Consider the following 27,969-nt stretch of genomic DNA (forward strand, 5'->3'; position numbering starts at 1 on the left):
TATAAGGTCCAACAGTTGACAGTGCATCTTAGAGCAAAAACCAAGCCATGAGGTCGAAGGAATTGTCCATAGAGCTCAGAGACAGGATTGTGTCGAGGCACCAAGACTCTTCCTAGAGCTGGCCGCCCGGCCAAACTGAGCAATCAGGGTAGAAGGACCTTGGTCAGGGAGGTGACCAAGAACCTGTTGATCACTCTGACTTTTTCTGTGGAGATGGGAAAACCTTCTAGAAGGACAACCATCTCTGCAGCACTCCACGAATCAGGCCTTTCTGGTAGAGTGGACAGACGGAAGCCACTCCTCAGTAAAAGACACATAACAGCCCGCTTGGAGTTGCCAAAAGGCACCTAACGACTCTCAGACCATGAGAAACAAGATTCTCTGGTCTGATGAAACCAAGATTGAACTCCATGACCTGAATGCCAGCGCCACGGCTAGAGGACACCTGGCACCATCCCTACGGTGAAGCATGGTGGTGGCAGCATCATACTGTGGGGATGTTTTTCAGCGGCAGGGACTGGGAGACTAGTTAGGATCGAGGCAAAGATGAATAGAGAAGAGTACAGAGAGATCCTTGATGAAAACCTGCTCCAGAGCACTCAGAGCGTCAGACTGAGGCAAACGTTCACCTTCCAACAGGACAACAACCCTCAGCACACAGCCAAGACAACGCAGGAGTGGCTTTGGGACAAGTCTCTGAATGTCCTTGAGTGGCCCAGCCAGATCCCAGACTTGAACCCGGTCAAACATCTCTGGAGAGATATGAAAATAGCTGTGCAGCTGCACTCCCCATCCAACCTGATAGAGCTTGAGAGGATCTGCAGAGAAGAATAGGAGAAACTCCCCAAATAAATGTGTGCCAGGCTTGTAGAGTCATACCCAAGAAGACTCGACGCTGCCGAAGGTGCTTCAACAAAGTACTGAGTAAAGGGTCTGAATAAATATATATTTTTAATGAATTAGCAAAAATGTTTAAAAACTTGTTTTGCGTTGTCATTATGGGGTATGGTGTGTGTAGACTGATGAGGGGAAAAAAACATTTCATACGGCTGTAACGTAACAAAATGTGGGAAAAGTCAAGGGGTCTGAATACTTTCCGAAGTAATAATATACTCGTTATATATTCTGGCCACGGACCTCCGCGGACCCCACTTTCAGAACTCTTGCGTTACTCGTTATATATTCTGGCCACGGACCTCCGCGGACCCCACTTTCAGAACTCTTGCGTTACTCGTTATATATTCTGGCCACGGACCTCCGCGGACCCCACTTTCAGAACTCTTGCGTTACTCGTTATATATTCTGGCCACGGTCCTCCGCGGACCCCACTTTCAGAACTCTTGCGTTACTCGTTATATATTCTGGCCACGGACGTCCGCGGACCCCACTTTCAGAACTCTTGCGTTACTCGTTATATATTCTGGCCACGGACGTCCGCGGACCCCACTTTCAGAACTGCGTTAAGTGATAGGGCAGAGCATGACCAATATTAGGTCCTTTACCCACCTCACTCCTCACCCAGTCAGTTCCAGAAGAGGCTGGTGGGAGGAGCTAAAGGAGGACGGGCTCATTGTAATGGCTGGAAGGGAATGAATGGTAGGGTAGCAAACATATCAAAGATATGGCAACCACATGTTTGACTTCGTTATGTTTATTCCATTCTAGGCATTAAAATGTGTCCATCCTTCTATTGCTCATCCCACCAGCTTCTTCTGGTCAGTTCCCAGGGCTCCACTCCCTAATATCATTAACTACCATAGAACCAATGCTAGACCACTGATGATTCCCTATTGGGTGATGGAGAGAAACTCAGGCTCTGCTCAAATACTTTGGAAATTCTTACTTCCCTCTTTCCATCCTTCCTTCCTTCCTTCCTTCCTTCCTTCCTTCCTTCCTTCCTTCCTTCCTTCCTTCCTTCCTTCCTTCCTTCCTTCCTTCCTTAAAGAAGGAGAGAGTTGGTCTAAGAGTTATGTTGGTACTTTTTCTTTGCTTTTACTTATCCAATCACTTTCCAATCTGTGATTAGTAAAGGAAGGAAGGAAGAGTGCATTTTTTGAACAGGGCCTGGGTGTCCAGTAACAGATGTAGAGAGAGAGATCAGCTGGGGGCTATCAGTAGACCCTGAGGGTCAATGTAGGGTTAGAAACAGTCATATACCTGGAGGAAACTCTAAATAAAATAAAATAAAAATGTATTGGTCGCATACTCAGTTTAGCAGATGTTATAGCAGTTGCCGCTAAATGCTTATGATAAGTGAACAAATAATTTACAAAAATATGTATTTAAAGATTCACTATGCAGAAATCGCTCCACCATTTCCGGGTTGCGGGTTGCTAAAATTAGAATAATTTGCCTAATTTCAGTTTATGTGACAAAACAAGCAAGTATAGTCTACCGAATCATTGTACCATCTAAACCTCTGTTAAAAATATTTTCAATAAAAAAAAATATTGTATTTTCAAGAGTTTGAAGCTGGTGTACAAACCCGAAAGTAAAAGACTAAACTTAAAATGGGAAGCATCGAAATAGCGTACATAGAACATATATACCACTTCTTAGAATTGCTTTCAATGAGAATGACAGATCTATAACTCACATTCTATGTGAATTTTGTCAGGTCGCCCAAAAAGTTACATATTGCAGCTTTAAAAAACTAAACCAGTTATGTAACCCAAATAGCACTGTAACAGTAATCCAAATGCCATCTATATGTATATACACCGGATGAATTTACACAAGATATACTAAGAATAATATGGTCAGCAGTAGATATATTACCGTGAGCTATATCAAGAATCTAGTATATACATATGTAACAGTATAGACTTTACGTCCATCCCCTCGCCCCGACCTGGGCGCGAACCAGGGACGCTCTGCACACATCAACAGTCACCCTCGAAGCATCGTTACCCATCGCTCCACAAAAGCCGTAGCCCTTGCAGAGCAAGGGGAACCACTACTTCAAGGTCTCAGAGCAAGTGACGTCACCGATTGAAAAGCCATTAGCACGCACCACTGCTAACTAGCTAGCCATTTCACATCGGCTACACATACATATGCTGTGTGTATAAGCAGTGTAACTAAAATGCTATGTACATTAGCAGAAGTATTAGAGTGAGCTATGTCAAGAATACAGTATTTAAATACACAGTACAAAACCCCATAGCAAAATGGATAGAATTGCAGGAAATTAGCTTCCGGACCAGATTCCGGATTATAAATATATACACTACTGTTGAAAAGTTTGGGGTCACTTAGAAATGTCCTTGTTTTTGAAAGAAAAGCACATTTTTTGTCCATTTAAAATAACATCAAATGGATCAGAAATACAGTGTAGACATTGTTAATGTTGTAAATGACTATTGTAGCTGGAAACGGCAGATTTTTTATGGAACATCTACATTATCAGCAACCATCACTCCTGTGTTCCAATGGCATGTTGTGTTAGCTAATCCAAGTTTATCATTTCAAAAGGCTAATTGATCATTACAAAACCCTTTTGCAATTATGTTAGCACAGCTGAAAACTGTTGTTCTGATTAAAGAAGCAATAAAACGGGCCTTCTTTAGACCAGTTGAGTATCTGGAGCATCAGCATTTGTGGGTTCGATTACAGGCTCAAAATGGCCAGAAACAAAGAACTTTCTTCTGAAACTCGTCAGTCTGTTCTGGTTCTGAGAAATTAAAGTATTCCATGCGAGAAATTGCCAAGAAACTGAAGATCTCATACAACGCTGTGTACTACTCTCTTCACAGAACAGTGCAAACTGGCTCTAACCAGAAAATAAAGAAGTGTGAGAGGCCCCGGTGTCAAATTAGTTGGTCATGTGATGGCGGCTGTCCTATCACAGTCCCACTGAAATGCTGGATTGTGCTATGGTCTTATGATGACTGGAGGCCTATTGTCTGGACAAGCAGGAGAGGTGACCTATGCCCTGTAGTCTTTGAAGCCTGGTGGAGTGAGAGGCAGCGTATGGGGGTGGAGGTCCTTGAAGGTTAAGTAATTACAGCCCCAAGCCTGAGGCTCCGTACGTGGGCTTTGCCTGGGCCAAGGTGGGGGTTGGATGGTGGATGGGGCAGCTTTTAGGGAACATTGTGTTTGAACTTAAGTGGGGCAGTCAGTTTTAGTTTCAAAACATCAAGCATTCCATAGCCCATTAAAGGGTAGAGAATACTGAGTTGAACCATCCATAACTGTGAATGTTCAGATACCTCAAATAGCACAGCTCTGAGATTGAGCGATTCAATCCCCATTTTGTTCGGTTAAGACATCACAGACCACCATCTGTTTTCCAAAGGGAAAATGGGTTTCAAAATGCCTTCCAAGTTTATGCACCAACATGGCCTCATGTTCCTGTGGAGCTAGCCTTGTAGCTGTTAACATGTCAGGGATGTAGTTCTTCTAGGCCAAAGCAATCGACCTGATTTCATAGTTGTTGTTGTTTTTTCCTCTCGTTTTTTGCCCCCTCATTTTCCTTCGATAAATACAGACTACTGGCCCAGGACCAGCTGTTAGCGCTAGAACAAAGAAACACTTATAGAGCAGAGATGATTTTAGTGTTATATATAAGGACCTCCCCATAGCGTCGAACACTTATACATGTAGATACACACACATACTGTACAGACAAGCACAGTTACACACACACACACACACACACACACACACACAGTTACACACACACACACACACACACACACACACAGTTACACACACACACACACACACACACACACACACACACACACACACACACACACACAGTTACACACACACACACACACACACAGTTACACACAGTTACACACAAGGGTTGCAAAGGGTCGGAAACTTTCCTGGAAATTTCCTGGAAATTTTCCATGGGTAGTTAAGCCCTGGAATTTGGGGAATTTTGGTTAAATTCATCAAAAAAGTTAGCTTATAACAGTGAACCTTTTTTTGTGGGATACACATAAGGCAATTCTAAGTATTGTGGCATATTTTGGTTAAACTATCCCAAATTCAATGGAATTGCAACCCTCTGCATGTGCAGTGCACTCTTCCATCACATGTACAGCTGAATCTCAAGATCTTGCACACTAATGAGATGCTATTGAGCCCACACTACTGCACTGTCTGAGCCAAGGACTACATGCTTTCCGGTAAGTTTTGATTACAATACATAATTTTTGTTAACTAGTAAATAGTAGCCTACAGGTGTGTTTAATATTTACATTTCATTTATATTTGAAATATCCAGAATTTTTTGTTAACTCCAGTGGAACATAGTGCATCTAAATCTTTTCAAAGTGAGGGATTTTATCCTATCCTAGGTATTCCTTTCTAACTTGTTTTTGCTACCATGTGGGGTTTAGCTTGCTTGAGCCTGCTACCTGAGGAGTGTTAATTCACCTGTTTCCATATTATTATATTTCATTTTAAAACATGTTTCTTTTCAAATGAGTTGTTTAATCTAACTGCTTAACTATTTATCTGTACATGGAATTGTATTTGTTGTTGTTTTACTCATTTTTTTCTAATCTTTACAGGAAAATGCCACGGGCCCTATCAGATGGAGATGTGGAGATATTTCACTGCAGCTAATGTAGCAGGAAAAGCTGTGTACATTTGCAAATAATGTGCCAAATTATATGTGAAGAATGCAACAAAGATGCAGAATCATCTGGCCAAGTGCATAAAGTTCCCTCAGCTCTCACAACAAGCAAACTCTGACAAAAGTCCCTCTACTTCTATTTGAGGTGAAAATGATGAATCAGACACCTTATCAATAGCAACAGCTCATGGTCCTCCTGGAATCAGACGTGTTTTTGACTCAATGGAGGAACGTAGTCAGAGAAATGCTGATGAATGTCTTACTCGAGCTGTGTATGCAACTGGTTCATCTCTGATGCTCACAGACAATGTGTATTGGAAGAGATGTCTGAATGTTCTTCGCACAGCATACACCCCTCCAACCAGAAGTGCTTTATCTACTAATTTGCTGGATGCAGAGTTCAACAGAGTTCAAGTGAAGGTCAAGCAAATGATAGGGAAAGCAGACTGTATTGCAATCATCTCTGATGGGAGGGTCGAATGTTTGTGGGCAAGGAATAATTAACTACATCATCTCCACTCCTCAACCAGTATTCTACAATTACACAGACACAAGGGACAACAGACACACCGGTCTCTTCATTGCGGATGAGCTAAAGGCAGTCATCAATGACCTTGGACCACAGAAGATATTTGCACTGGTGACAGACAATGCTGTGAACATGAAGGCTGCTTGGTCTAAAGTCACACCCATTGGCTGTGCTGCTCACGCATTGAATCTGCTCCTCAAGGACACCATGGCACTCAAAACAATGGATACCCTCTACAAGAGAGCCAAGGAAATGGTTAGGTAAGTGAAGGGTCATTAAGTTATAGCAGCAATCTACCTCACCAAGCTAAGTGAGAAGAATATGAGCACCACATTGAAGCTGCCCAGCAACACCCGTTGGGGTGGTGTTGTCATCATGTTTGACAGTCTCCTGGAGTGGAAGGAGTCTCTCCAATAAATGGCCATATCACAGTCTGCTGATATGGACAGCCCCATCAAGAGGGTCCTCCTGGATGATGTATTGGAACTCCTGAAACCTATAGCAGTAGCCATTACGGATTGAGGGAGACAATGTCATCCTGTCTGATCAAATCAAATCAAATTTATTTATATAGCCCTTCGTACATCAGCTGATATCTCAAAGTGCTGTACAGAAACCCAGACTAAAACCCCAAACAGCAAGCAATGCAGGTGTAAAAGCACAGTGGCTAGGAAAAACTCCCTAGAATGATGTTCAGACTCTCTTTGCAGATGTAAGAGTAGAAATCCGTACTGCCCTGCCCACTTCACTGTTGCTCCAAGCAGAGGAAACTGCAGTTCTGAAATACATCAAAAAGCATGAAGACTTCTGCCTGAAGCCCATACACGTCGCAGCGTACATGTTGGACCCCAAGTATGCTGGCAAGAGCATCCTGTCTGGTGCAGAGATCAACAAGGCCTATGGTGTCATCACTACCGTGTCTCACCACCTTGGGCCTGGATGAGGGCAAGGTTCTTTCCAGTCTGGCGAAGTACACTTCCAAGCAAAGGCTTTGGTATGGAGATGCAATATGGCAGTCATGCCAACATATCTCATCAGCCACCTGGTGGAAGGGACTTTGTGGATCTGAGGCTCTTTCCCCTGTTGTCTCCATCATCCTCCAAATCCCACCAACATCAGCCACCTCAGAGCACAACTGGTCCTTGTTTGGGAACACACACACACACCAAAGCATGCAACAGGCTGACCAGCTTGACAATGAGCCATCCTCAGTTTGGAAAGTGACAGATGAGTCTGATGTTCAAGAGGTGAACATTGAGGATGTCCGGGGAGAAGACATGGAAGTCTGAGAGGAAGACAACCAAAGCTTTAGTTTCTAGACTGTCATTTTACAGATGTATGTTGAAAACGTTTTTGGGAGATGCGATGGATCATTGGGGATCATTCAATATTCCCTTTTGTTGTTCAGTGAAATCATCCCATGTGAAGAGTCAACTCATTTAATTAAAGTTCAATTTGTAACTAAAGTGTTTTTTTGATTGGAAGGATTTATTCATTTGCAATTATGTCTACTTATGATAAGGTAAAAGGTGTATTTTTCTGTCTCCATATGATATGGTAAATATATCCAATGCAAAGAACATTACATTTAAATGGTAATAATATTAATTTGCATATATTTCCGTTAATTACCATATATTCCCGTTAATTCCCACAGAAAGTTTCCACCTCTGAATATTCCCCAAAATGTGCAACCCTAACACACACACACGCATACTGTACAGACATACACAGTTACACACACACACACACACATATACACTTTCTCACACATGCAGGGACCGACACACACACAGCTCTCCATGTCTGAGCTGTGTAAAGTCTGCTCCTATTCAGAGGGAATGCTGATGCCACGTTTATTTTGATACTTTTTTATATATGACTTGAGGATAACCTTTAACCACTGCAGTCAGACAATAGTCAGCAGGGGACCCAGTGGCTCTTAACTTTCCACTGTGTGCATCATCACACACACACACACACACACACAGCCCAATAGACAGCGTTCATGCATACCCGCCAACTACTCACACACATTTACGGCATGCCACCACGTGTCTCACACACCACGATATACACACACGCATGCTGTAATTTGACCAAATAAAGGTAATTATGTATGTGTATAGATAAGTGGTAGCACGTCATAAAAACCCAATGCCGTCTGGAAGCTCATAGCAGTGAGAGGCCTTTTCATGTGTAAGGTAATATACTGTAGTACACCACACAGAGGAGTAGACCCTGCCAAGTCCTGGCTTACTCACACACATACACACAGGCGTGTGCACACACATATTAACACACACACACACACTAGCTCTTTACTGCTGACTCCCAGGTCTAATGTAATCTCTCTGGGGCAGCTGAATTTCTCTCATGGTGTGTGTGGGAAAAACTCACCATTTAAACCTCTTAAAATCTACCACAGGTATGAAGTCCACTGAGGTGTGTTGGACATTGATAAATGTAGACCAGTGTGAAATAAAGTCATTTGGCAGAAAATGAACCTAGACATTTTCCATTTGATCGCCTCCTCCCTTCAGACCTGGACTCAGGTTGTCTTGACTGAGTCTGGCGGTAGGTCCTGCTCTTGTCTGTAGAGTTATTATGAATAGTGATTATTTGAGGCCCTCAAGTGCATTTTGACAGATGAGATATCATCCACTTCTTCAAATATTTTCGATAGATCCAAAGACTTTGAACAGCTGCTATCAAGGAAAAGCAATTCTTCCAAACAATGCCTGTGACAGGGTTTTGATTTACTGTGTGTGATGAAGCTCAGTGGATGCTCTAACTCCAATGATCTAAGTGTTTGTGTGTGTGTTTCAGATATTGACGAGTGCAGCACTATCCCAGGTGTGTGTGACGGAGGTGAATGCACCAACACAGCCGGTAGCTACGTCTGCACCTGTCCCCGTGGTTACATCACAAGCACTGACGGTGCCAGATGTGTAGGTGAGTTACCACTGCCCCCTCCAAACACACCCACCCCCTCTCTCCTTCCCCCTCCTGTTAGCCACTGACTGCTCACATCTGGACTTCTCCCTCCTGTCCTCCTGTGACTAGTGTTCTGATGAGTCAAGAAGTTCTGCAGCAGGTCTTGACTGCTCTTATAACATTTAGCATTAGCACCTCTGACTCACACCCTGAAACACTACCAGGTGTTAATGTAGAGAGCCTGCAATCACCAGCAACTCGTATCAAAATGGCCACCAGCTGGTTCTGTTGCTTTTAAACAGTGTCCGAATGGGAGTCCAATAACTGTCCTTCATTCAAGGCCCCGCTCATAACTGTCCTTCATTCAAGGCCCCGCTCATAACTGTCCTTCATTCAAGGCCCCGCTCATAACTGTTCTTCATTCAAGGCCCCGCTCATAACTGTCCTTCATTCAAGGCCCCGCTCATAACTGTACTTCATTCAAGGCCCCGCTCATAACTGTTCTTCATTCAAGGCCCCGCTCATAACTGTCCTTCATTCAAGGCCCCGCTCATAACTGTTCTTCATTCAAGGCCCCGCTCATAACTGTCCTTCATTCAAGGCCCCGCTCATAACTGTCCTTCATTCAAGGCCCCGCTCATAACTGTCCTTCATTCAAGGCCCCGCTCATAACTGTCCTTCATTCAAGGCCCCGCTCATAACTGTTCTTCATTCAAGGCCCCGCTCATAACTGTCCTTCATTCAAGGCCCCGCTCATAACTGTCCTTCATTCAAGGCCCCGCTCATAGCCAAGCAGAACCCCTTGATTACTTTAATTGAAAAGTTGTGCGCCCCAAAGTCTACCAGGCAGTAGAATGCCATATTCAAATTCTCTTCCGGATCAAGGTTTTGTTGGCCCCCCGCTCTCTTTGGCACGCAATCAATTTTTTGATCATCTGTTGAAAATCTCTGCTGTACTTGTTTGTTGTCTTTTAACAAAAAAGGGAAATAGGGTGGAAATGCCAAGGGAACAATGAACAGGGTCAACGTTGATCTGACAAGGAGGCCTCTGTTCTCTTCTGTTCTGCCTGGCCTGGTTGTGTGGCAGATTGTTTAGCGTCAAAGATAGAAGGCATCTGGACTCACTTAGAGGCCTGCAGGAGAATAAAGCTGACACCACCACGACAACAAGCAAGACAAGACAGAAAGAGTGGGAGGAGAGGAGGAAAAACACATCAAAACAATCCCCTTTCTCTGTTGTGGGAAGTGAAGGAGGAGTGGGAAGAGAAGGGGGAGTGGGAAGAGAAGGAGGAGTGGGAAGAGAAGGAGGAGTGGGAAGAGAAGGAGGAGTGGGAAGAGAAGGAGGAGTGGGAAGAGAAGGAGGAGTGGGAAGAGAAGGAGGAGTGGGAAGAGAAGGAGGAGTGGGAAGAGAAGGAGGAGTGGGAAGAGAAGGAGGAGTGGGAAGAGAAGGAGGAGTGGGAAGAGAAGGAGGAGTGGGAAGAGAAGGAGCAGAGGGAAGAGAAGGAAGAGTGGGAAGAGAAGGAGGAGTGGGAAGAGAAGGAGGAGTGGGAAGAGAAGGAGGAATGGGAAGAGAAGGAGGAGTGGGAAGAGAAGGAGGAGTGGGAAGAGAAGGAGGAATGGGAAGAGAAGGAGGAGTGGGAAGAGAGGGAGGAGTGGGAAGAGAAGGAGGAGTGGGAAGAGAAGGAGGAGTGGGAAGAGAAGGAGCAGAGGGAAGAGAAGGAGCAGAGGGAAGAGAGGGAGCAGAGGGAAGAGAAGGAGCAGTGGGAAGAGAAGGAGGAGTGGGAAGAGAAGGAGCAGAGGGAAGAGAAGGAGCAGAGGGAAGAGAAGGAGGAGTGGGAAGAGAGGGAGCAGAGGGAAGAGAAGGAGGAGTGGGAAGAGAAGGAGGAGTGGGAAGAGAAGGAGCAGAGGGAAGAGAAGGAGCAGAGGGAAGAGAAGGAGGAGTGGGAAGAGAGGGAGCAGAGGGAAGAGAGGGAGCAGTGGGAAGAGAAGGAGGAGTGGGAAAAGAAGGAGGAGTGGGAAGAGAAGGAGGAGTGGGAAGAGAGGGAGCAGAGGGAAGAGAAGGAGGAGTGGGAAGAGAAGGAGGAGTGGGAAGAGAAGGAGCAGAGGGAAGAGAAGGAGCAGAGGGAAGAGAAGGAGCAGTGGGAAAAGAAGGAGGAGTGGGAAGTGAAGGAGGAGTGGGAAGAGAGGGAGCAGAGGGAAGAGAAGGAAGAGTGGGAAGAGAAGGAGGAGTGGGAAGAGAGGGAGCAGAGGGAAGAGAAGGAGCAGTGGGAAAAGAAGGAGGAGTGGGAAGAGAGGGAGCAGAGGGAAAAGAAGGAGGAGTGGGAAAAGAAGGAGGAGTGGGAAGAGAGGGAGCAGTGGGAAAAGAAGGAGGAGTTGGAAGAGAAGGAGGAGTGGGAAGAGAGGGAGCAGAGGGAAGAGAAGGAGCAGTGGGAAGAGAAGGAGGAGTGGGAAGGGAAGGAGGAGTGGGAAGAGTAGGAGGAGTGGGAAGAGAGGGAGCAGAGGGAAGAGTAGGAGGAGTGGGAAGAGAGGGAGCAGAGGGAAGTGAAGGAGGAGTGGGAAGTGAAGGAGGAGTGGGAAGAGAGGGAGCAGAGGGAAGAGAAGGAGCAGTGGGAAAAGAAGGAGGAGTGGGAAGAGAGGGAGCAGAGGGAAAAGAAGGAGGAGTGGGAAGAGAGGGAGGAGTGGGAAAAGAAGGAGGAGTGGGAAGAGAGGGAGCAGTGGGAAAAGAAGGAGGAGTGGGAAGAGAAGGAGGAGTGGGAAGAGAGGGAGCAGAGGGAAGAGAAGGAGCAGTGGGAAGTGAAGGAGGAGTGGGAAGAGAAGGAGGAGTGGGAAGAGTAGGAGGAGTGGGAAGAGAGGGAGCAGAGGGAAGTGAAGGAGGAGTGGGAAGTGAAGGAGGAGTGGGAAGAGAGGGAGCAGAGGGAAGAGAGGGAGCAGTGGGAAGAGAAGGAGGAGTGGGAAGAGAGGGAGCAGAGGGAAGAGAGGGAGCAGTGGGAAGAGAGGGAGCAGAGGGAAGAGAAGGAGGAGTGGGAAGAGAAGGAACAGAGGGAAGAGAAGGAGGAGTGGGAAGAGAGGGAGCAGAGGGAAGAGAGGGAGCAGTGGGAAGAGAGGGAGCAGAGGGAAGAGAAGGAAGAGTGGGAAGAGAAGGAGGAGTTGGAAGAGAGGGAGCAGCGGGAAGAGAAGGAGCAGTGGGAAAAGAAGGAGGAGTGGGAAGAGTAGGAGGAGTGGGAAGAGAAGGAGCAGAGGGAAGAGAGGGAGCAGTGGGAAGAGAAGGAGGAGTGGGAAGAGAGGGAGCAGAGGGAAGAGAGGGAAGAGAGGGAGCAAAGGGAAGAGAGGGAGCAGAGGGAAGAGAAGTAAGAGTGGGAAGAGAAGGAGGAGTGGGAAGAGAGGGAGAAGAGGGAAGAGAGGGAGCAGTGGGAAGAGAAGGAGCAGAGGGAAGAGAAGGAAGAGTGGGAAGAGAAGGAGGAGTGGGAAGAGAGGGAGCAGTGGGAAGAGAGGGAGCAGTGGGAAGAGAAGGAGGAGTGGGAAGAGAGGGAGCAGAGGGAAGAGAGGGAGCAGTGGGAAGAGAAGGAGGAGTGGGAAGAGAAGGAGGAGTGGGAAGAGAGGGAGCAGAGGGAAGAGAGGGAGCAAAGGGAAGAAAGGGAGCAGAGGGAAGAGAAGGAAGAGTGGGAAGAGAGGGAGCAGAGGGAAGAGAAGGAGGAGTGGGAAGAGAAGGAGGAGTGGGAAGAGAGGGAGCAGAGGGAAGAGAGGGAGCAGTGGGAAGAGAAGGAGGAGTGGGAAGAGAGGGAGCAGAGGGAAGAGAGGGAAGATAGGGAGCAAAGGGAAGAGAGGGAGCAGAGGGAAGAGAAGGAGCAGAGGGAAGAGAAGGAAGAGTGGGAAGAGAAGGAGGAGTGGGAACAGAGGGAAGAGAGGGAGCAGTGGGAAGAGAAGGAGGAGTGGGAAGAGAGGGAGCAGAGGGAAGAGAGGGAGGAGTGGGAAGAGAAGGAGGAGTGGGAAGAGAGGGAGCAGAGGGAAGAGAGGGAGCAAAGGGAAGAGAGGGAGCAGAGGGAAGAGAAGGAAGAGAAGGAGGAGTGGGAAGAGAGGGAGCAGAGGGAAGAGAGGGAGCGGTGGGAAGAGAAGGAGGAGTGGGAAGAGAGGGAGCAGAGGGAAGAGAGGGAGCAGTGGGAAGAGAGGGGGAGTGGGAAGAGAAGGAGGAGTGGGAAGAGAGGGAAGAGAGGGAGGAGTGGGAAAAGAAGGAGGAGTGGGAAGAGAGGGAGGAGTGGGAAAAGAAGGAGGAGTGGGAAGAGAGGGAGCAGAGGGAAGAGAAGGAGGAGTGGGAAGAGAGGGAGCAAAGGGAAGAGAGGGAGCAGAGGGAAGAGAGGGAAGAGAGGGAGCAGAGGGAAGAGAGGGAGGAGTGGGAAGAGAGGGAGCAGTGGGAAGAGAGGGAGCAGAGGGAAGAGAGGGAGCAGAGGGAAGAGAGGGAGCAGAGGGAAGAGAGGGAGGACTGGGAAGAGAGGGAGGAGTGGGAAGAGAGGGAGCAGTGGGAAGAGAGGGAGCAGAGGGAAGAGAGGGAGCAGTGGGAAGAGAGGGAGCAGTGGGAAGAGAGGGAGCAGAGGGAAGAGAGGGAGCAGAGGGAATGCCGTATGGTATCTCTCTCTCTCTCTCTCTCTCTCTCTCTCTCTCTCTCTCTCTCTCTCTCTCTCTCTCTCTCTCTCTCTCTCTCTCTCCCCAAGGGGACTGACAATTTCTCTCACACTCCCTCTCCTTCCACCCCCTGCTCTCTGTATTTCGCCCCCTCTCCTCCAGGCCCTTTTTATCTCATCCATCTGTCTAGTGTAATCCGGTGAACTGTCCCCAGGAACAAATAAAAGTGCGCTGTGATATTAGGGCCTGTCTGACACATCCCACCATATGTCCTCAGCTACAGCCAGACCCATGCTGTGGCTGGCTCCCCTGTTTGCTTGGGTGTGTTTTTCAAGTGGGAGGTAGACTATGAAACTACCCCCCTCCTCCCCCATCCACCATACTTACATGAAGTGAGCGGGGGGCTCCAGGTCCAGGAATGTCAACTCTAGCAGCATAGCGTGGAGAAGCAGACCAGAGGGACATGTTGAGCCCAACACTAATCAGCCCTAATGCCCCGTCCGTCACAAAACCCAGTCTGTAAAAGAGAAAGCATGCGTTTGTGTGGATTGCTATAGACTAGCTAGCTACAGGTCTGGTTCCCATTGAAGTTATCATCATCCCCATCACCACTTTCCCTTTCTCCTCTCTCCCCCTCTCTGCTCCCATATTCCCACCCCTCCACACCCATCCTCCCCCAATCATGCCCCCAGCTAGGTTGGTCCTAGGGAGGGAGGCAGGGAGTGATGAGGGAAGCAAGGGGGAAAGTTAGTCTGTAAACCCTAGACACACAGCTTCTCATGTATAATATAATTGGCCAGGATTGCTCCACATGGAACTGGTTAATTCCAGACTGCTGCCTCATTAGCCAAGTTAATCAACTTGTACTCCCCCTTCCACCTTCACATCTCTTTCCCCATCTTTCCCCCTCTCTTTCCCTCTTCCCCCTGCCCCTCTGTTTCCCCCTCCCTTTCTCTCTGTTTCCCCCTCCCTTTCCCTCTCTTTCCCCCTCCCCCTCTCTTTCCCCTTCCCCTGCCCCTCTTTTCCCCCTGCCCCTCTATTCTCCCTGCCCCTCTTTTCCCCCTTCCCCCTGCCCCTCTATTCCCCCTGCCCCTCTATTCTCCCTGCCCCTCTATTTCCCCCAGCCCCTCTATTTCCCCTGCCCCTCTCTTTCCCCTACCCCTCTTTTCCCCCTGCCCCTCTATTCTCCCTGCCCCTCTATTCCCCCTGCCCCTCTATTTCCCCCTGCCCCTCTATTTCCCCTGCCCCTCTCTTCCCCCTACCCCTCTTTTCCCCCTGCCCCTCTATTTCCCCCTGCCCCTCTATTTCCCCTGCCCCTCTATTTCCCCCTGCCCCTCTATTTCCCCTGCCCCTCTATTTCCCCCTGCCCCTCTATTTCCCCCTGCCCCTCTATTTCCCCCTGCCCCTGCAACCACACCTCCATCCCCACTCCCTATATCATCTGTGTGGTAGGGAGGTGCTTGTCAGGCGTTTTTGTGCTGAAGGCTTCTGAATTTTCTTGTGATCCACAAGAATGTACAAACACCTGTTTCCTGCCACAACCGTACACTGTGTGCCAGTAGAAACGGTCTGTGACCCACATGAAGTGAAACACTGCAGTATTGTGTTTATACTTGGTCACCAGAGTATTTACAGTATGTTAAAGCATGTGCATTATAACATGGTCTGCATAAAGGTGAAAACATAACAGTAGATTTTCTACATGATCTGAAAGTCAGCCGTGTTACAACACAGGTCAGGAGTGATCTGAGTGACTCACCCTAAAGCATACTGAGCTCTCTTCCCATCTCTCTTTCTTTCTCTCCCCTTCTCCCTCCATCCTCTCCCCCCTCAGACCAGCGTGTGGGCACGTGTTTCTCGGCGTTGGCGAACGGGCGCTGTGCGGGTGACCTGCAGGGCCAGTATACCAAGATGCAGTGCTGCTGTGACACGGGCCGCTGCTGGGCTTCTGGACAGATCCCTGAGATGTGTCCTGTCAGGGGATCCGGTGTGTACACACACACACACACACACACACACACACACACACTTATACTTACCACTACTGACCCACAGTCCTAAGGGAGTCCAAACCCCCTTTTGCATATCAATGGCAAGAGTTATTTTTTACATGTGTTATGAATGAATGAACAGCTTGGATTAAACATAAAGAGCCTGCCATTTAACTGACAATGTAAATAATTCACGATCCCACATCCCCTCGCTGTGGGAAAGGGGCTGAAGAGGATGACATCATGACTAAAAACCGAAGGAGAACGATGGAAGAGATCTGGGTGAAGACCATGGCCCTGGCCTCATCCATCTAGCTCACCTACTGCATGTCTATTCCCCTGCGAGAGTGTGTGTTTTCATACTAATTACTTTCAGGCATTTGTGATTGTTTGTATGAATGAGTGCCAAGCTGTACTCACACACACACACACACACACACACACACACACACACACACACACACACACACACACACACACACACACACACACACACACACACACACACACACACACACACACACACACACACACACACACACACACACACACACAGCCTTCATTCCCACCACTCATTATGGTGGGAGGCCTCCCTTTGGCTATTTCCTCCTCTGGGGTTCACTCAGTGTGTGTGTGTGTGTGTGTGTGTGTGTTCATACATCCCATCTTTCCAGCCATAATCATGTCCAGGCATTGTTCCAGTGTGTGACTTTATGCAACCACTGACCCATATGTACAGTATACCATCAAAATAAGTCAAACTAACCCAAACCATGACAAAACATGCATGTCATTTTCATTGAAGATAACCAATATGAACCCTTTCTATCCTCTTCCTCATAGATGAGTACAGAAGGCTGTGCATCGAGGGGGTGCCCCATGGAACAGGTAACGGAGGTTTCCCCCACGGAGTCTTCCCCAATGGGGGCGGCTACCCCAACGGCGGCGGCAACGGTCACGGTTACAGCTACGGCTACAAACTCAACCCCAACGGGCCTAACGGAAATGGTCACCATGGCAACGGAGGAGGAATCGGAGGAGGAGGAATCGGAGGAGGGGGACAGGGAGCAGGAGGCAATGGTTTTGGAGGAAACGGCGGCGGGCGTAATATCGGTGAGTTGATTAGGCCACGACAAGTGTCCATAGGGTAGTGTTGCATTATTAGCCTGTGGTTTTAAGTTTTGTAACAGAGATATTAGAGTGTTTAAAACCTCTTAAACCTCTCAATTTAGCCTAAAATGACATACCCAAATCTAACTGTCTGTAGCTCAGGACCTGAAGCAAGGGTATGCATATTCTTGATACCATTTGAAAGGAAAGAAGTTTGTGGAAATGTTAAATTAATGTAGGAGAATATAACACATTAGATCTGGTAAAAGATAATACAAAGATAAAAACTACGTTTTTGTATCATCATATTTGAAATGCAAGAGAAAGGCCAAAATGTATTATTCAAATCCGGGCCCAATTTAGACTTTGGCCACTAGTTGCAGCAGTGTATGTGCAAAGATTTAGACTGATCCAATGAACCATTGTATATCTGTTCAAAATGTGGTATCAAGACTGCCCAAATGTGCCTAATTGGTTTATTCATACATTTTCAAGTTCATAATTGTGCACTCTCCTCAAACAATACCATGGTATTATTTCACTGTAATAGCTATTGTAATTTGGACAGTGCAGTTAGATTAACAAGAATGTAAGCTTTCTGCCCCTATCAGATATGTCTATGTCCTGGGAAATTATTTTGTTTCTTACAACCTCATGCTAATCACATTAGCCTACGTTAGCTCAACCCGCTGGGGGGACACCGATCCTGTAGAGGTTTTAACAAACTATAGTTTTGGCAAGTCGGTTAGGACATCTATTTTGTACATTTCACTTATAATTAATTCACTGTATCACAATTCCAGTGAGTCCAATTCCAGAAAATGATGTCATGGCTTTAGAAGCTTCTGATAGGCTAATAGACATCATTTGAGTCAATTCGAGGTGTACCTGTGGATGTTTTTCAAGGCCTACCTTCAAACTCAGTGCCTCTTTGCTTGACATCATGGGAAAATCAAAAGAAATCAGCCAAGACCTCAGAAAAAAAATTGTAGACCTCCACAAGTCTGGTTCATCCTTGGGAGCAATTTCCAAATGCCTGAATGTACCATGTTCATCTGTACAAACAATAATATGCAAGTATAAACACCATGGGACCATGCAGCCATCATACCACTCAGGAAGGAGACATGTTCTGTCTCCTAGAGATGAATGTACTTTGGTGCGAAAAGTGCAAATCAATCCCACAGCAAAGTACCTTGTGAAGATGCTGGAGGAAACAGGTACAAAAGTATCTATATCCACAGTAAAATGAGTCCTATATCGACATAACCTGAAAGGCCGCTCAGCAAGGAAGAAGCCACTGCTCCAAAACAGCCATTAAAAAGCCAGACTACGTTTTGTAACTGCACATGGGGACAAAGATCGTACTTTTTGGGGAAATGTCCTCTGGTGTGATGAAACAAAAATAGAACTGTTTGGCCATTATGACCATTGTTATGTTTGGAGGAAAAAGGGTGAGGCTTGCAAGCTGAAGAACACCATCCCAACCGTGAAGCACGGGGGGACTGGTGCACTTCACAAAATAGATGACGCCATGAGAGAGGAAAATTATGTGGATATATTGAAGCAACACCTCAAGACATCAGCTTGGTCGCAAATGGGTCTTCCAAATGGACAATGACACCAAGCATACTTCCAAAGTTGTAGCAAAATGGATTAAGGACAACAAGGTCAAGGTATTGTAGTGGTCATCACAAAGCCCTGACCTCAATCCTATAGGAAATGTGTGGGCAGAACTGAAAAAGCGTGTGCGAGGAAAGAGGCCTACAAACCTGACTCAGTTACACCAGCTCTGTCATGAGGAATGGGCCAACATTCACCCATGGATGCATGGAATCGTCTATAATGTCATTGTTTGCTGTAGCGTGAAGATTTTCCTTCACTGGAACTAAGGGCCCTAGCCCGAACCATGAAAAACAGCCACAGAACATTATTCCTCCTCCACCAAACTTTAAGTTGTCACTATGCATTCGGGGAGGTAGCGTTCTCCTGGCATCCGCCAAACCCAGATTTGTCCTTCGGACTGCCAGATGGTGAAGCTTGATTAATCACTCCAGAGAACGTCTTTCCACTGCTCCAGAGTCCAATGGCGGCGAGCTTTACACCACTCCAGCCGACACTTGGCATTGCGCATGGTGATCTTAGGCTTGTGTGCGGCTGCACGGCCATGGAAACACATTTCATGAAGCTCCCAACGAACAGTTCTAATGCTGACGTTGCTTCCAGGGGCAGTTTGGAACTCGGTAGTGAGTGTTGCAACCAAGGACAGACTATTTTTACTCGCTTCAGTCCCGTTCTGTTAGCTTGTGTTGCCTACCACTTTGCCTACCATTCTACTGCCAATGTTTGTATATGGAGATTGCATGGCTGTGTGCTTGATTTGGCTGAAATAGCCGATTCCACTTATTTGAAGGGGTGTTATGTGTGTGTGAGCAAATTAAGTGTGTGTGTGTGTGTTGAGTGGGAGTGTGTGTGTAGAGTCTTGTGTGTGTGTGTAGAGTCAGTACAAAAATGAAACTGTCAATGTAGATCGTCCATGTAGCCATTTTGTTAGCTATTTAGCAGTCTTATGGTTTGGGGATAGAAGCTGTTCAGGAGCCTGTTGGTGTCAGACTTGTTGCTCCAGCAACGCTTGCCATGTGGAAGCAGAGAGAGTCTATTGCTTTTCATCAACTTTTCTTCACTGTGTTTTAATAAATAATAAACATTGTGTGATAATGTATTGTAATGTGATTGTGTTGTGTATCCTCAGTCCCTGTGTCAGTCAATGAGACCGTTGACGTTTGTAAACATTTCACCAACCTGTGTTTGAACGGCCGCTGTATCCCCACCCCGACCAGCTACCGCTGTGAATGTAACATGGGCTACAGGCAGGACGTACGCGGGGAGTGTATTGGTAAGCCCACTGCAGTCATTACAGTTAGGAAAATGATATACACTACTGCCACCTTCTGACCACACAGACCTTCTCTGGTAGATGTAAAACTCAAGGTAGCCTTACACAATAGCATTCATTCTTTAACCTTTTTTTAACACGAATGGGAGTGTTCAGATTTGTAATTGGAGCATCCTGTGTTGCACTGATAAATGTATTGCCTCCTCTCCTCCCTCCTTCAGATGTGGATGAGTGCGTCAGCAACCCTTGTGTCAACGGAGACTGTGTCAACACACCTGGATCGTACCACTGCAAGTGTCACGAAGGCTACCAGGGCACCCCCACCAAACAGGCCTGCATTGGTATGTTCCAATCACTCACCGGAACAACTACAGAACATGATCATTTTGTATTTAATGGACAGACTGGGTACGTTGGCCCACTGACTGACTCTGCTTGTAACAACACCACAAGGTGTCCAGAACAGAAACAGACTGGTACCTAACCTGGCTAACAGTCAAACCAAGCCTCAACTCCCCTCTCCCTCCCCAGATATTGACGAGTGCATCGTGAACGGAGTGATGTGTCGTAACGGACGTTGTGTCAACACTGCCGGAAGCTTCCAGTGCATCTGCAACGCTGGCTTTGAGCTCACTCCTGATGGGAAGAACTGCATAGGTGAGCTACACACATACCTTACTCTCTAACAGCATGGACTACACCTAGAGGCCTGTTACATGGTAAATACATACTGTAGGTCACTAGGTTATGCTCATTTGTTTGTGACAGAAAGCCTACATGGCAGAAAGCCTACGTGGCAGAAAGCCTAATTCACCTCCATTTCTTCAACCAGATCATGATGAGTGTGCCACCACCAACATGTGTCTCAATGGAATGTGTATCAACGAGGACGGTAGCTTCAAGTGTATCTGCAAACCTGGCTTCGCCCTGGCACCTAACGGACGTTACTGCACAGGTACGTCATCTGATATCATTTCTGGACATGGATCCTCTCTAAAGGTTTCTTTGTATGGAAATTTGATTGATTCCATGACTGTATTGCAGCCATGTGGGACAAGTACCATCGTCATATCTCTCCCCTTCTCTCCTCCCTCAGACATTGATGAGTGCCAGACACCAGGCATCTGTATGAACGGACGCTGTATCAACTCTGAGGGCTCTTTCCACTGTGAGTGCCCACCGGGCCTGGCCATCGACGTGGACGGGAGAGTGTGTGTGGACACACACATGCGCACCACCTGCTACGGTGCCATCAAGATGGGCACGTGCTCACGTCCCTTCCCTGGCGCCGTCACTAAGTCTGAGTGCTGCTGTGCCAGTCCTGAACACGGCTTCGGAGAGCCCTGCCAACCCTGCCCTGCCCGCAACTCAGGTGACCGACTAACCCTAACCACACCAGCAAACATCATTGGTTTACAAGTGCTGTCATTCACATCCTGTTAGCCTGGAATCCAAGCGTATATGCTCTGTTTCAGTATTGTTTCACAATATGGTTCATATCAGTTCAGATTCCAGACTAAGATCCTGTAGAACTCTTCCAAATACGGCAGAAGTGATTGTTATAATTATAATGTCAATTGTGATTTTTAGTTACACTGGATTTATTAGCAGGTGACTTACAGGGTTTTCTCTTGGCTTTCAGCTGAGTTCCAGGCCGTGTGCAGCAGTGGGATTGGCATCACCGCTGACGGCAGAGGTGAGTCATGTGACTGGTGCTGTTTAATGTTAGGTCTCTGTGGTTTGGAGCCTGCCCTACAATCACTGCTAGTTATTCTGGCATTTAACAGGCCTCCCCTCAAACATTCCAATGCATCCCTCAGAAAGGTGTGAATTTCACTCCGAATTTCAAATCAAAGAGAAAAAAAAGGAAAAGTGAAGAAAGGGAATCTGGACGTTGGCGAGAGCTTAAAGCTACGGCTGTGGTTTGTGGTGGGTGTCTCCTCAGACATCAACGAGTGTGCCCTGGACCCTGACATCTGTCAGAACGGCATGTGTGAGAACCTGAGAGGGAGCTACCGTTGCATCTGTAACATCGGCTACGAGTCCGACTCCAGCGGCAAGAACTGCGTGGGTGAGTCCAGGCTTCCTGTATTCAATGTCTGGTGGAAAAAGCAGCAACCCAAATAAAAGTTTATCAGACCTTAAAAGTGGTCAAGTCAAACTGAGTCACATATTTTTCACAACATCTGCTGTATGTTCGTGGCCTTGACTTGGACGTATGAACAAAGTTAGTTTTTCAGCGTGAACCATCTTCTAAATGTCAAACACGGGGGTAGATTGTTTTGGTTGGTTTGTGTTACATGTGATAAGTCAACCCTGTTGTCCTCTTATCCTCAACCTACCAGACATCAATGAGTGCCTAGTGAACCGTCTGCTGTGTGACAACGGCCTGTGTAGAAACACCCCCGGCAGCTACACCTGCTCCTGTCCCAAAGGCTTCGTCTTCAAACCTGACTCTGAGACCTGCGAAGGTGAACACTTATTACACACACCAATGGAGAAGACACACACACACACACACACCTCACATTTCTAATGCCTCAATATCAGCATACTAATGCGCAACCACAGTTGAACATGCTAGGAGTATCAGAAGTGTGTTGGTATTCCCCTTTCGTGTTGACGAAACGTTGTCAAATCTGCTAGATGTACATACACCTGCAACTGTTTAACACATGAGAGATTGGAGTTAAATACAACATCAGATGTATGAACACGTTGGCTTATATCCTCTGTCCTGGTTGAAGTAAACACATGTCTGATCACAGGAGGTTGGTGGCACCTTCATTGGGGAGGAGGGGCTCGTGGTAATGACTGGAGCGGATTAGATGGAATGGTATCAAATACATAAAACACTTGGTTTCCAGGTGTTTGATGCCATTCCATTTGCTCCGTTCCGGATGTTATTATGAGCCGTCCTCCCCTCAGCAGCCTCCACTGGTCTATATGACCCATTTAACTGGCTATTCAATGCCTTACCTAACCCTGCTCTGATCCATGTGTTTCAGATATCAACGAGTGTGAGTCCAGCCCGTGTGTCAACGGAGTCTGCCGCAACATCGCCGGGTCCTTCAACTGCGAGTGTTCCCACGGCAGCAAGCTGGACTCCACCAACACCATCTGCGTGGGTAAGAGGCCGAGGCATCTAGCACAACTGCCCGACTCAATCTGACACGAATGAAAAACAACGGATTCCTGAGACAAACTTCTGGCGGAGAATCAACATAAAGCAGACAGAGTGAAAAGTGGGATATGAGCCAAGGTTTCTAGCTTAGTAGGCCTTCTAGAAGGTGTATTATAATCTAAATAAACAAGTCAATGTCCGCTTTGGACATCTACAGATGGTAATCTGGGATGAATCATTAGAATTAACACCAACATGAGCCTGCCTTGTCAGTCTAATAGATTCCTGTACTTTAGAATATAGCTCTGTTTTCTGTTCAAAGCAGAGTCATATACACTTCCGTTCAAAAGTTTGGGGTCACTTAGAAATGTCCTTGTTTTGAAAGAAAAGACCAACGTCAAAAGCTCAACGCTCAAAAGCTCAGTCTCAACGTCAACAGTGAAGAGGCGACTCCGGGATGCTGGCCTTCTAGGCAGAGCTACTTCTCCTCTTTCTTTTCTGGTTAGAGCCAGTTTGCGCTGTTCTGTGAAGGGAGTAGTACACAGCGCTGTAAGAGATCTTCAGTTTTTTGGCAATTTCTCACATGGAATAGCTTTCATTTCTCAGAACAAGAATAGACTGACAAGTTTCAGAAGAAAGTTCTTTGTTTCTGGCCATTTTGAGCCTGTAATCGAACCCACTAATGCTGATGCTCCAGATACTCAACTAGTCTAAAAAAGGCCAGTTTTATTGCTTCTTTTATCAGCACAACTGTTTTCAGCTGCGCTAACATAATTGCGAAAGGGTTTTCTAATGATCAATTAGCCTTTAAAATGATCAACTTGGATTAGCTAACACAACGTGCCATTGGAACACAGGAGTGATGGTTGCTGATAATGGGCCTCTGTATGCCTATGTAGATATTCCATTACAAATCAGCTGTTTCCAGCTACAATAGTAATTTACAACATTAACAATGTCTACACTGTATTTCTGATAAATTTGATGTAATTTTATTGGACAAAAAATGTGCTTTTCTTTCAAAAACAAGGACTTTTCTATGTGACCCCAAACTTTTGAACGGTAGTGTAATTAGTTCAAAGGCATGGCTCAGCGGCGAGAATGTAAATTGTGGTCTAGTTTTTGGGTGGGCCTACGGTCTCGGGAGAACAAATGCACATTCCATTTGTTCTGACTGTGCTCTCAGTCCATTAGGACTGCCATAGCAAATGATTAAAGTATATGATGCATTTGTCTCAGTTTGGGCTGAGGTAAGATGGCAGCTGTTGAAAGGGAAACCTGTAGTTAGTTACTTACAACAGATGGTGCTGTTGTGCTTGGAATGATTGGAGTACTGTATACCCATGATGGGCCTTTTCCGCAGGGTTCTCTTGAAGGCCTTCACTTGCTCACATTCTCTCTCTCTCTTTTTTCCCTCTCTCCCTCCTCTCTCTCTCTCTCTCTCTCGCTCTCTCTCTCTTCCCTACCCCTCTCTCTCTCTTTCTTCCCTCTCTCTCTCCCCCTCTCTCTCTCTCTCTCTCTCTCTCTCTCTCTCTCTCTCTTCCCTACCCCTCTCTCTCGCTCTCTCTTCCCTACCCCTCTCTCTCTCTCGCTCTCTCTCTCTCTTCCCTACCCCTCTCCCTCTTCTCTCTCCCCCCTCCTCTTCCTTCTACAGACAGCATGAAGGGAACGTGCTGGCTGAACATCCAAGATGGCCGCTGTGAGGTCAACATCAACGGTGCCACGCTCAAGTCCGAGTGCTGCTCTACACTGGGAGCTGCCTGGGGCAGTCCCTGTGAACGCTGCGAGATCGGTCAGTACAAACACACCTAATAAAGTAATGAAGTGTGAGGTGTGTACTGTAACTGCTGTCTCTCTCCACAGACACTGCCTGCTCTAGAGGGTTCGCTCGTATGAAAGGAGTCAACTGTGAAGGTAAGACACTAATCGACTCCTACACACACAAGCACGCACGCACGCACGCACGCACGCACGCACGCACGCACGCACGCACACACACACACACACACACACACACACACACACACACACACACACACACACACACACACACACACACACACACACACACACACACACACACACAGTCAACTGTGAAGGTAGCAGACCCTCTGCTTCCCTCCCTGTGGTATTCCATTCACCCTCCCTTCCACAGAAGATGATGAGCCAAAGAGCACAGTGTGTCTTGTAATATTGTCCCTATTTCCTCCCTGCAGACATCAATGAGTGTGAGGTGTTCCCGGGGGTGTGTACCAACGGGCGCTGTGTCAACACCCAGGGCTCCTTCCGCTGTGAGTGTGGCGAGGCGCTCACTCTGGACGGGAGTGGACGCACATGCGTGGGTAAGACACCACTGTCACTAACATCAACTCTGGCAGACACCATGCATTTTTATAATAACAGAAATCATGGCTATTATGTATCTTTGCTGTTGACTTCATACATATACTATATTTAAGCGATAAGGCATGAGGAGGTGCGGTGTATATGGCCAATATATCACGGCTAAGGGCTGTTCTTATGCATAACGCAACATGGAGGGCCTGGATACAGTCCTTAGCTGTGGTATATTGGTCATATACCACAAACCCCTGAGGTGCCTTATTGCTATTATAAACTGGTTACCAACATAATTAGAGCAGTAAAAATAAATATTTTGTCATACCCGTGGTATATGGTCTGATATACCATGGCAGTCAGCCAAATCAGCAATCAGTGCTCAAACCACCCAGGTTTTATACACTATAAAATATGAATGATAACCTACATGGGAGAAAACACATCATACAAATTTGGTGAAAACAAACATTAGCATTGTTAGGATATTGAGGCATTAGCCGTAAAGTTCTGCATATCTGACTGTTGTCTGTCCATCTGTCTGTCCCTCAGACGTGCGCAGTGAGCAGTGCTACATGAAGTGGCACGAGGATGAGTGTGGTGAGCCGCTGCCCGGTCGCTACCGCGTGGACATGTGCTGCTGCTCCGTGGGCGCGGCCTGGGGCATCGACTGTGAGGAGTGTCCCAAGGCGGGAACCCCGGAGTACAAGGCCATCTGCCCCAGAGGACCAGGCTTTGCCAACCGAGGAGACATCCTGACTGGCAGATCCTTCTACAAAGGTAGGCACTAACACTCATTATCTAGTCTTGGTAACACTTCATTTGCGTTGTGATAATGTAGCATTCACAACATATTCATGAAGCCTTCATGAGTATCACATAAAGAGTCATAATCTTCTGAACACCAGTAGGTATGTTTCTTACGCTAACAGCTTCCGAGTAAAGTCCTACTGCTACACTGATGAGCTACACACAAAACAAGTACACCATTATGGCCTCACGCCAGCAGTTGCAAACCAACCACAGCATCTAATCTCGTTAACCACTAGGCATTTCTTTTAGATGGTGTTGATAAAACAGAACGTACTGGATTCCATCTTGAATCCCAGCGCTAACCGTTGATGTTCGTCCGTTGTGTTGTCCCTCCATAGATGTAAATGAGTGTAAGGTGTTCAACGGCCTGTGCTCCCACGGAACCTGTCGCAACACCATCGGCAGCTTCAAGTGTCGCTGCAGCAGTGGCTTCGCCCTCAACATGGAGGAGAGGAACTGCACAGGTATGGAGAGAAGGGGAGAGAAAGAGAGAGAGCGAGTGATAAGGGGGAGAGAGAGATAATTGTTTATTCCATAAAAAAGCATTTTAAAATCTGTATGATTAAAGCAGAAATCTATATATTTAGTAAGTATCCTTGAATATGAGTTATAGTTGAAGTCAGAAGTTTATTTCAAGGCCTACCTTCAAACTCAGTGCCTCTTTGCTTGACATCATGGGAAAATCAAAAGAAATCAGCCAAGACCTCGTAAAAAAAATTGTAGACCTCCACAAGTCTGGTTCATCATTGGGAGCAATTTCCAAACGCATGAAGTTACCACGTTCATCTGTACAAACAATAGCACGCAAGTATAAACACCATGGGACCACGCAGCTGTCAAACCGCTCAGGAAGGAGACACGTTCTGTCTTCTAGAGATGAAAGTACTTTGGTGCGAAAAGTGCAACTCAATCCCAGAACAACAGCAAAGGACCTTGTGAAGATACAGGAGGAAACGGGTACAAAAGTATCTATATCCACAGTAAAACGGGTCCTATATCAACATAACCTGAAAGGCTGCTCAGCAAGGAAGAAGCCACTGCTCCAAAACCACCATAAAAAAAACAGACTACAGTTTGCAACTGCACATGGAGAAATATCCTCTGGTTTGATGAAACAAAAATAGAACTGTTTGGCCATAATGACCATCGTTATGTTTGGAGGAAAAAGGGTGAGGCTTGCAAGCCGAAGAACACCCTCCAAACCGTGAAGCACGGGGGTGGCATCATAATGTTGTGGGGGTGCTTTGCTGCAGGAAGGACTGGTGCACTTCACAAAATAGATAGCATCATGAGGATGGAAAATTATGTGGATATATTGAAGCAATATCTAAAGACATCAGTCAGGAAGTTAAAGCTTGGTCGCAAATGGGTCTTACAAATGGACAATGACCCCAAGCATACTTCCAAAGTTGTAGCAAAATGACTTAAGGGCAACAAAGTCATGGTGTTGGAGTGGCCATCACAAAGCCCTGACCTCAATCCTATAGAAAATTTGTGGGCAGAAATGAAAAGCGTGTGCGAGCAAGGAGGCATACCAACCTGACTCAGTTACACCAGCTCTGTCAGGAGGAATGGGCCAAAATTCACCCAACTTATTGTGGGAAGCTTGTGGAAGGCTACCCGAAACGTTTGACCCAAGTTAAACAATTTAAAGGCAATGCTACCAAATACTAATTGAGTGTATGTAAACTTCTGACCCACTGGGAATTAAATGAAAGATGAAAGAAATAAAAGCTGAAATAAATCATTATCTCTACTATTATTCTGACATTTCACATTCTTAAAATAAAGTGGTGATCCTAACTGACCTAAAACAGGGAATTCTTACTAGGATTAAATGTCAGAAATGGTGAAAAACTGAATTTGAATGTATTTGGCTAAGGTGTATGTAAACTTCTGACTTCAACTGTATGTAGTATTTGAGAATATTTTAGGGGCAAAACATTTTTTTTATATATATATATATATAAATGAAACACTCCTGATAGGCACAGACATCAATTCAATGTCTATTCCATTGAA

The 27,969-nt window shown here is 46.5% G+C and overlaps 1 protein-coding gene across 2 annotated transcripts in view; it reads left to right on the plus strand.

Moving 5' to 3' along the window:
- Window positions 1–27,969, plus strand: part of fbn2b (fibrillin 2b) — a 127,914-nt gene that overhangs the window by 43,215 nt on the left and 56,730 nt on the right. For both annotated transcript variants that reach the window (XM_065009676.1, XM_065009677.1), the window contains exons 9-25: window positions 8,952–9,077; window positions 15,511–15,663; window positions 16,511–16,780; window positions 19,530–19,673; window positions 19,895–20,014; window positions 20,205–20,330; window positions 20,506–20,628; window positions 20,770–21,045; window positions 21,316–21,369; window positions 21,619–21,744; window positions 22,019–22,144; window positions 22,682–22,801; window positions 24,452–24,589; window positions 24,661–24,711; window positions 25,014–25,139; window positions 25,687–25,914; window positions 26,286–26,411. In XM_065009676.1, the coding sequence (XP_064865748.1) occupies window positions 8,952–9,077; window positions 15,511–15,663; window positions 16,511–16,780; window positions 19,530–19,673; window positions 19,895–20,014; window positions 20,205–20,330; window positions 20,506–20,628; window positions 20,770–21,045; window positions 21,316–21,369; window positions 21,619–21,744; window positions 22,019–22,144; window positions 22,682–22,801; window positions 24,452–24,589; window positions 24,661–24,711; window positions 25,014–25,139; window positions 25,687–25,914; window positions 26,286–26,411 (2,433 nt within the window). The remainder of the gene's footprint in view (window positions 1–8,951; window positions 9,078–15,510; window positions 15,664–16,510; window positions 16,781–19,529; window positions 19,674–19,894; window positions 20,015–20,204; window positions 20,331–20,505; window positions 20,629–20,769; window positions 21,046–21,315; window positions 21,370–21,618; window positions 21,745–22,018; window positions 22,145–22,681; window positions 22,802–24,451; window positions 24,590–24,660; window positions 24,712–25,013; window positions 25,140–25,686; window positions 25,915–26,285; window positions 26,412–27,969) is intronic.

The sequence above is a fragment of the Oncorhynchus nerka genome, linkage group LG25, assembly GCF_034236695.1.
Source record: "Oncorhynchus nerka isolate Pitt River linkage group LG25, Oner_Uvic_2.0, whole genome shotgun sequence".
Lineage (NCBI taxonomy): Eukaryota > Metazoa > Chordata > Actinopteri > Salmoniformes > Salmonidae > Oncorhynchus > Oncorhynchus nerka.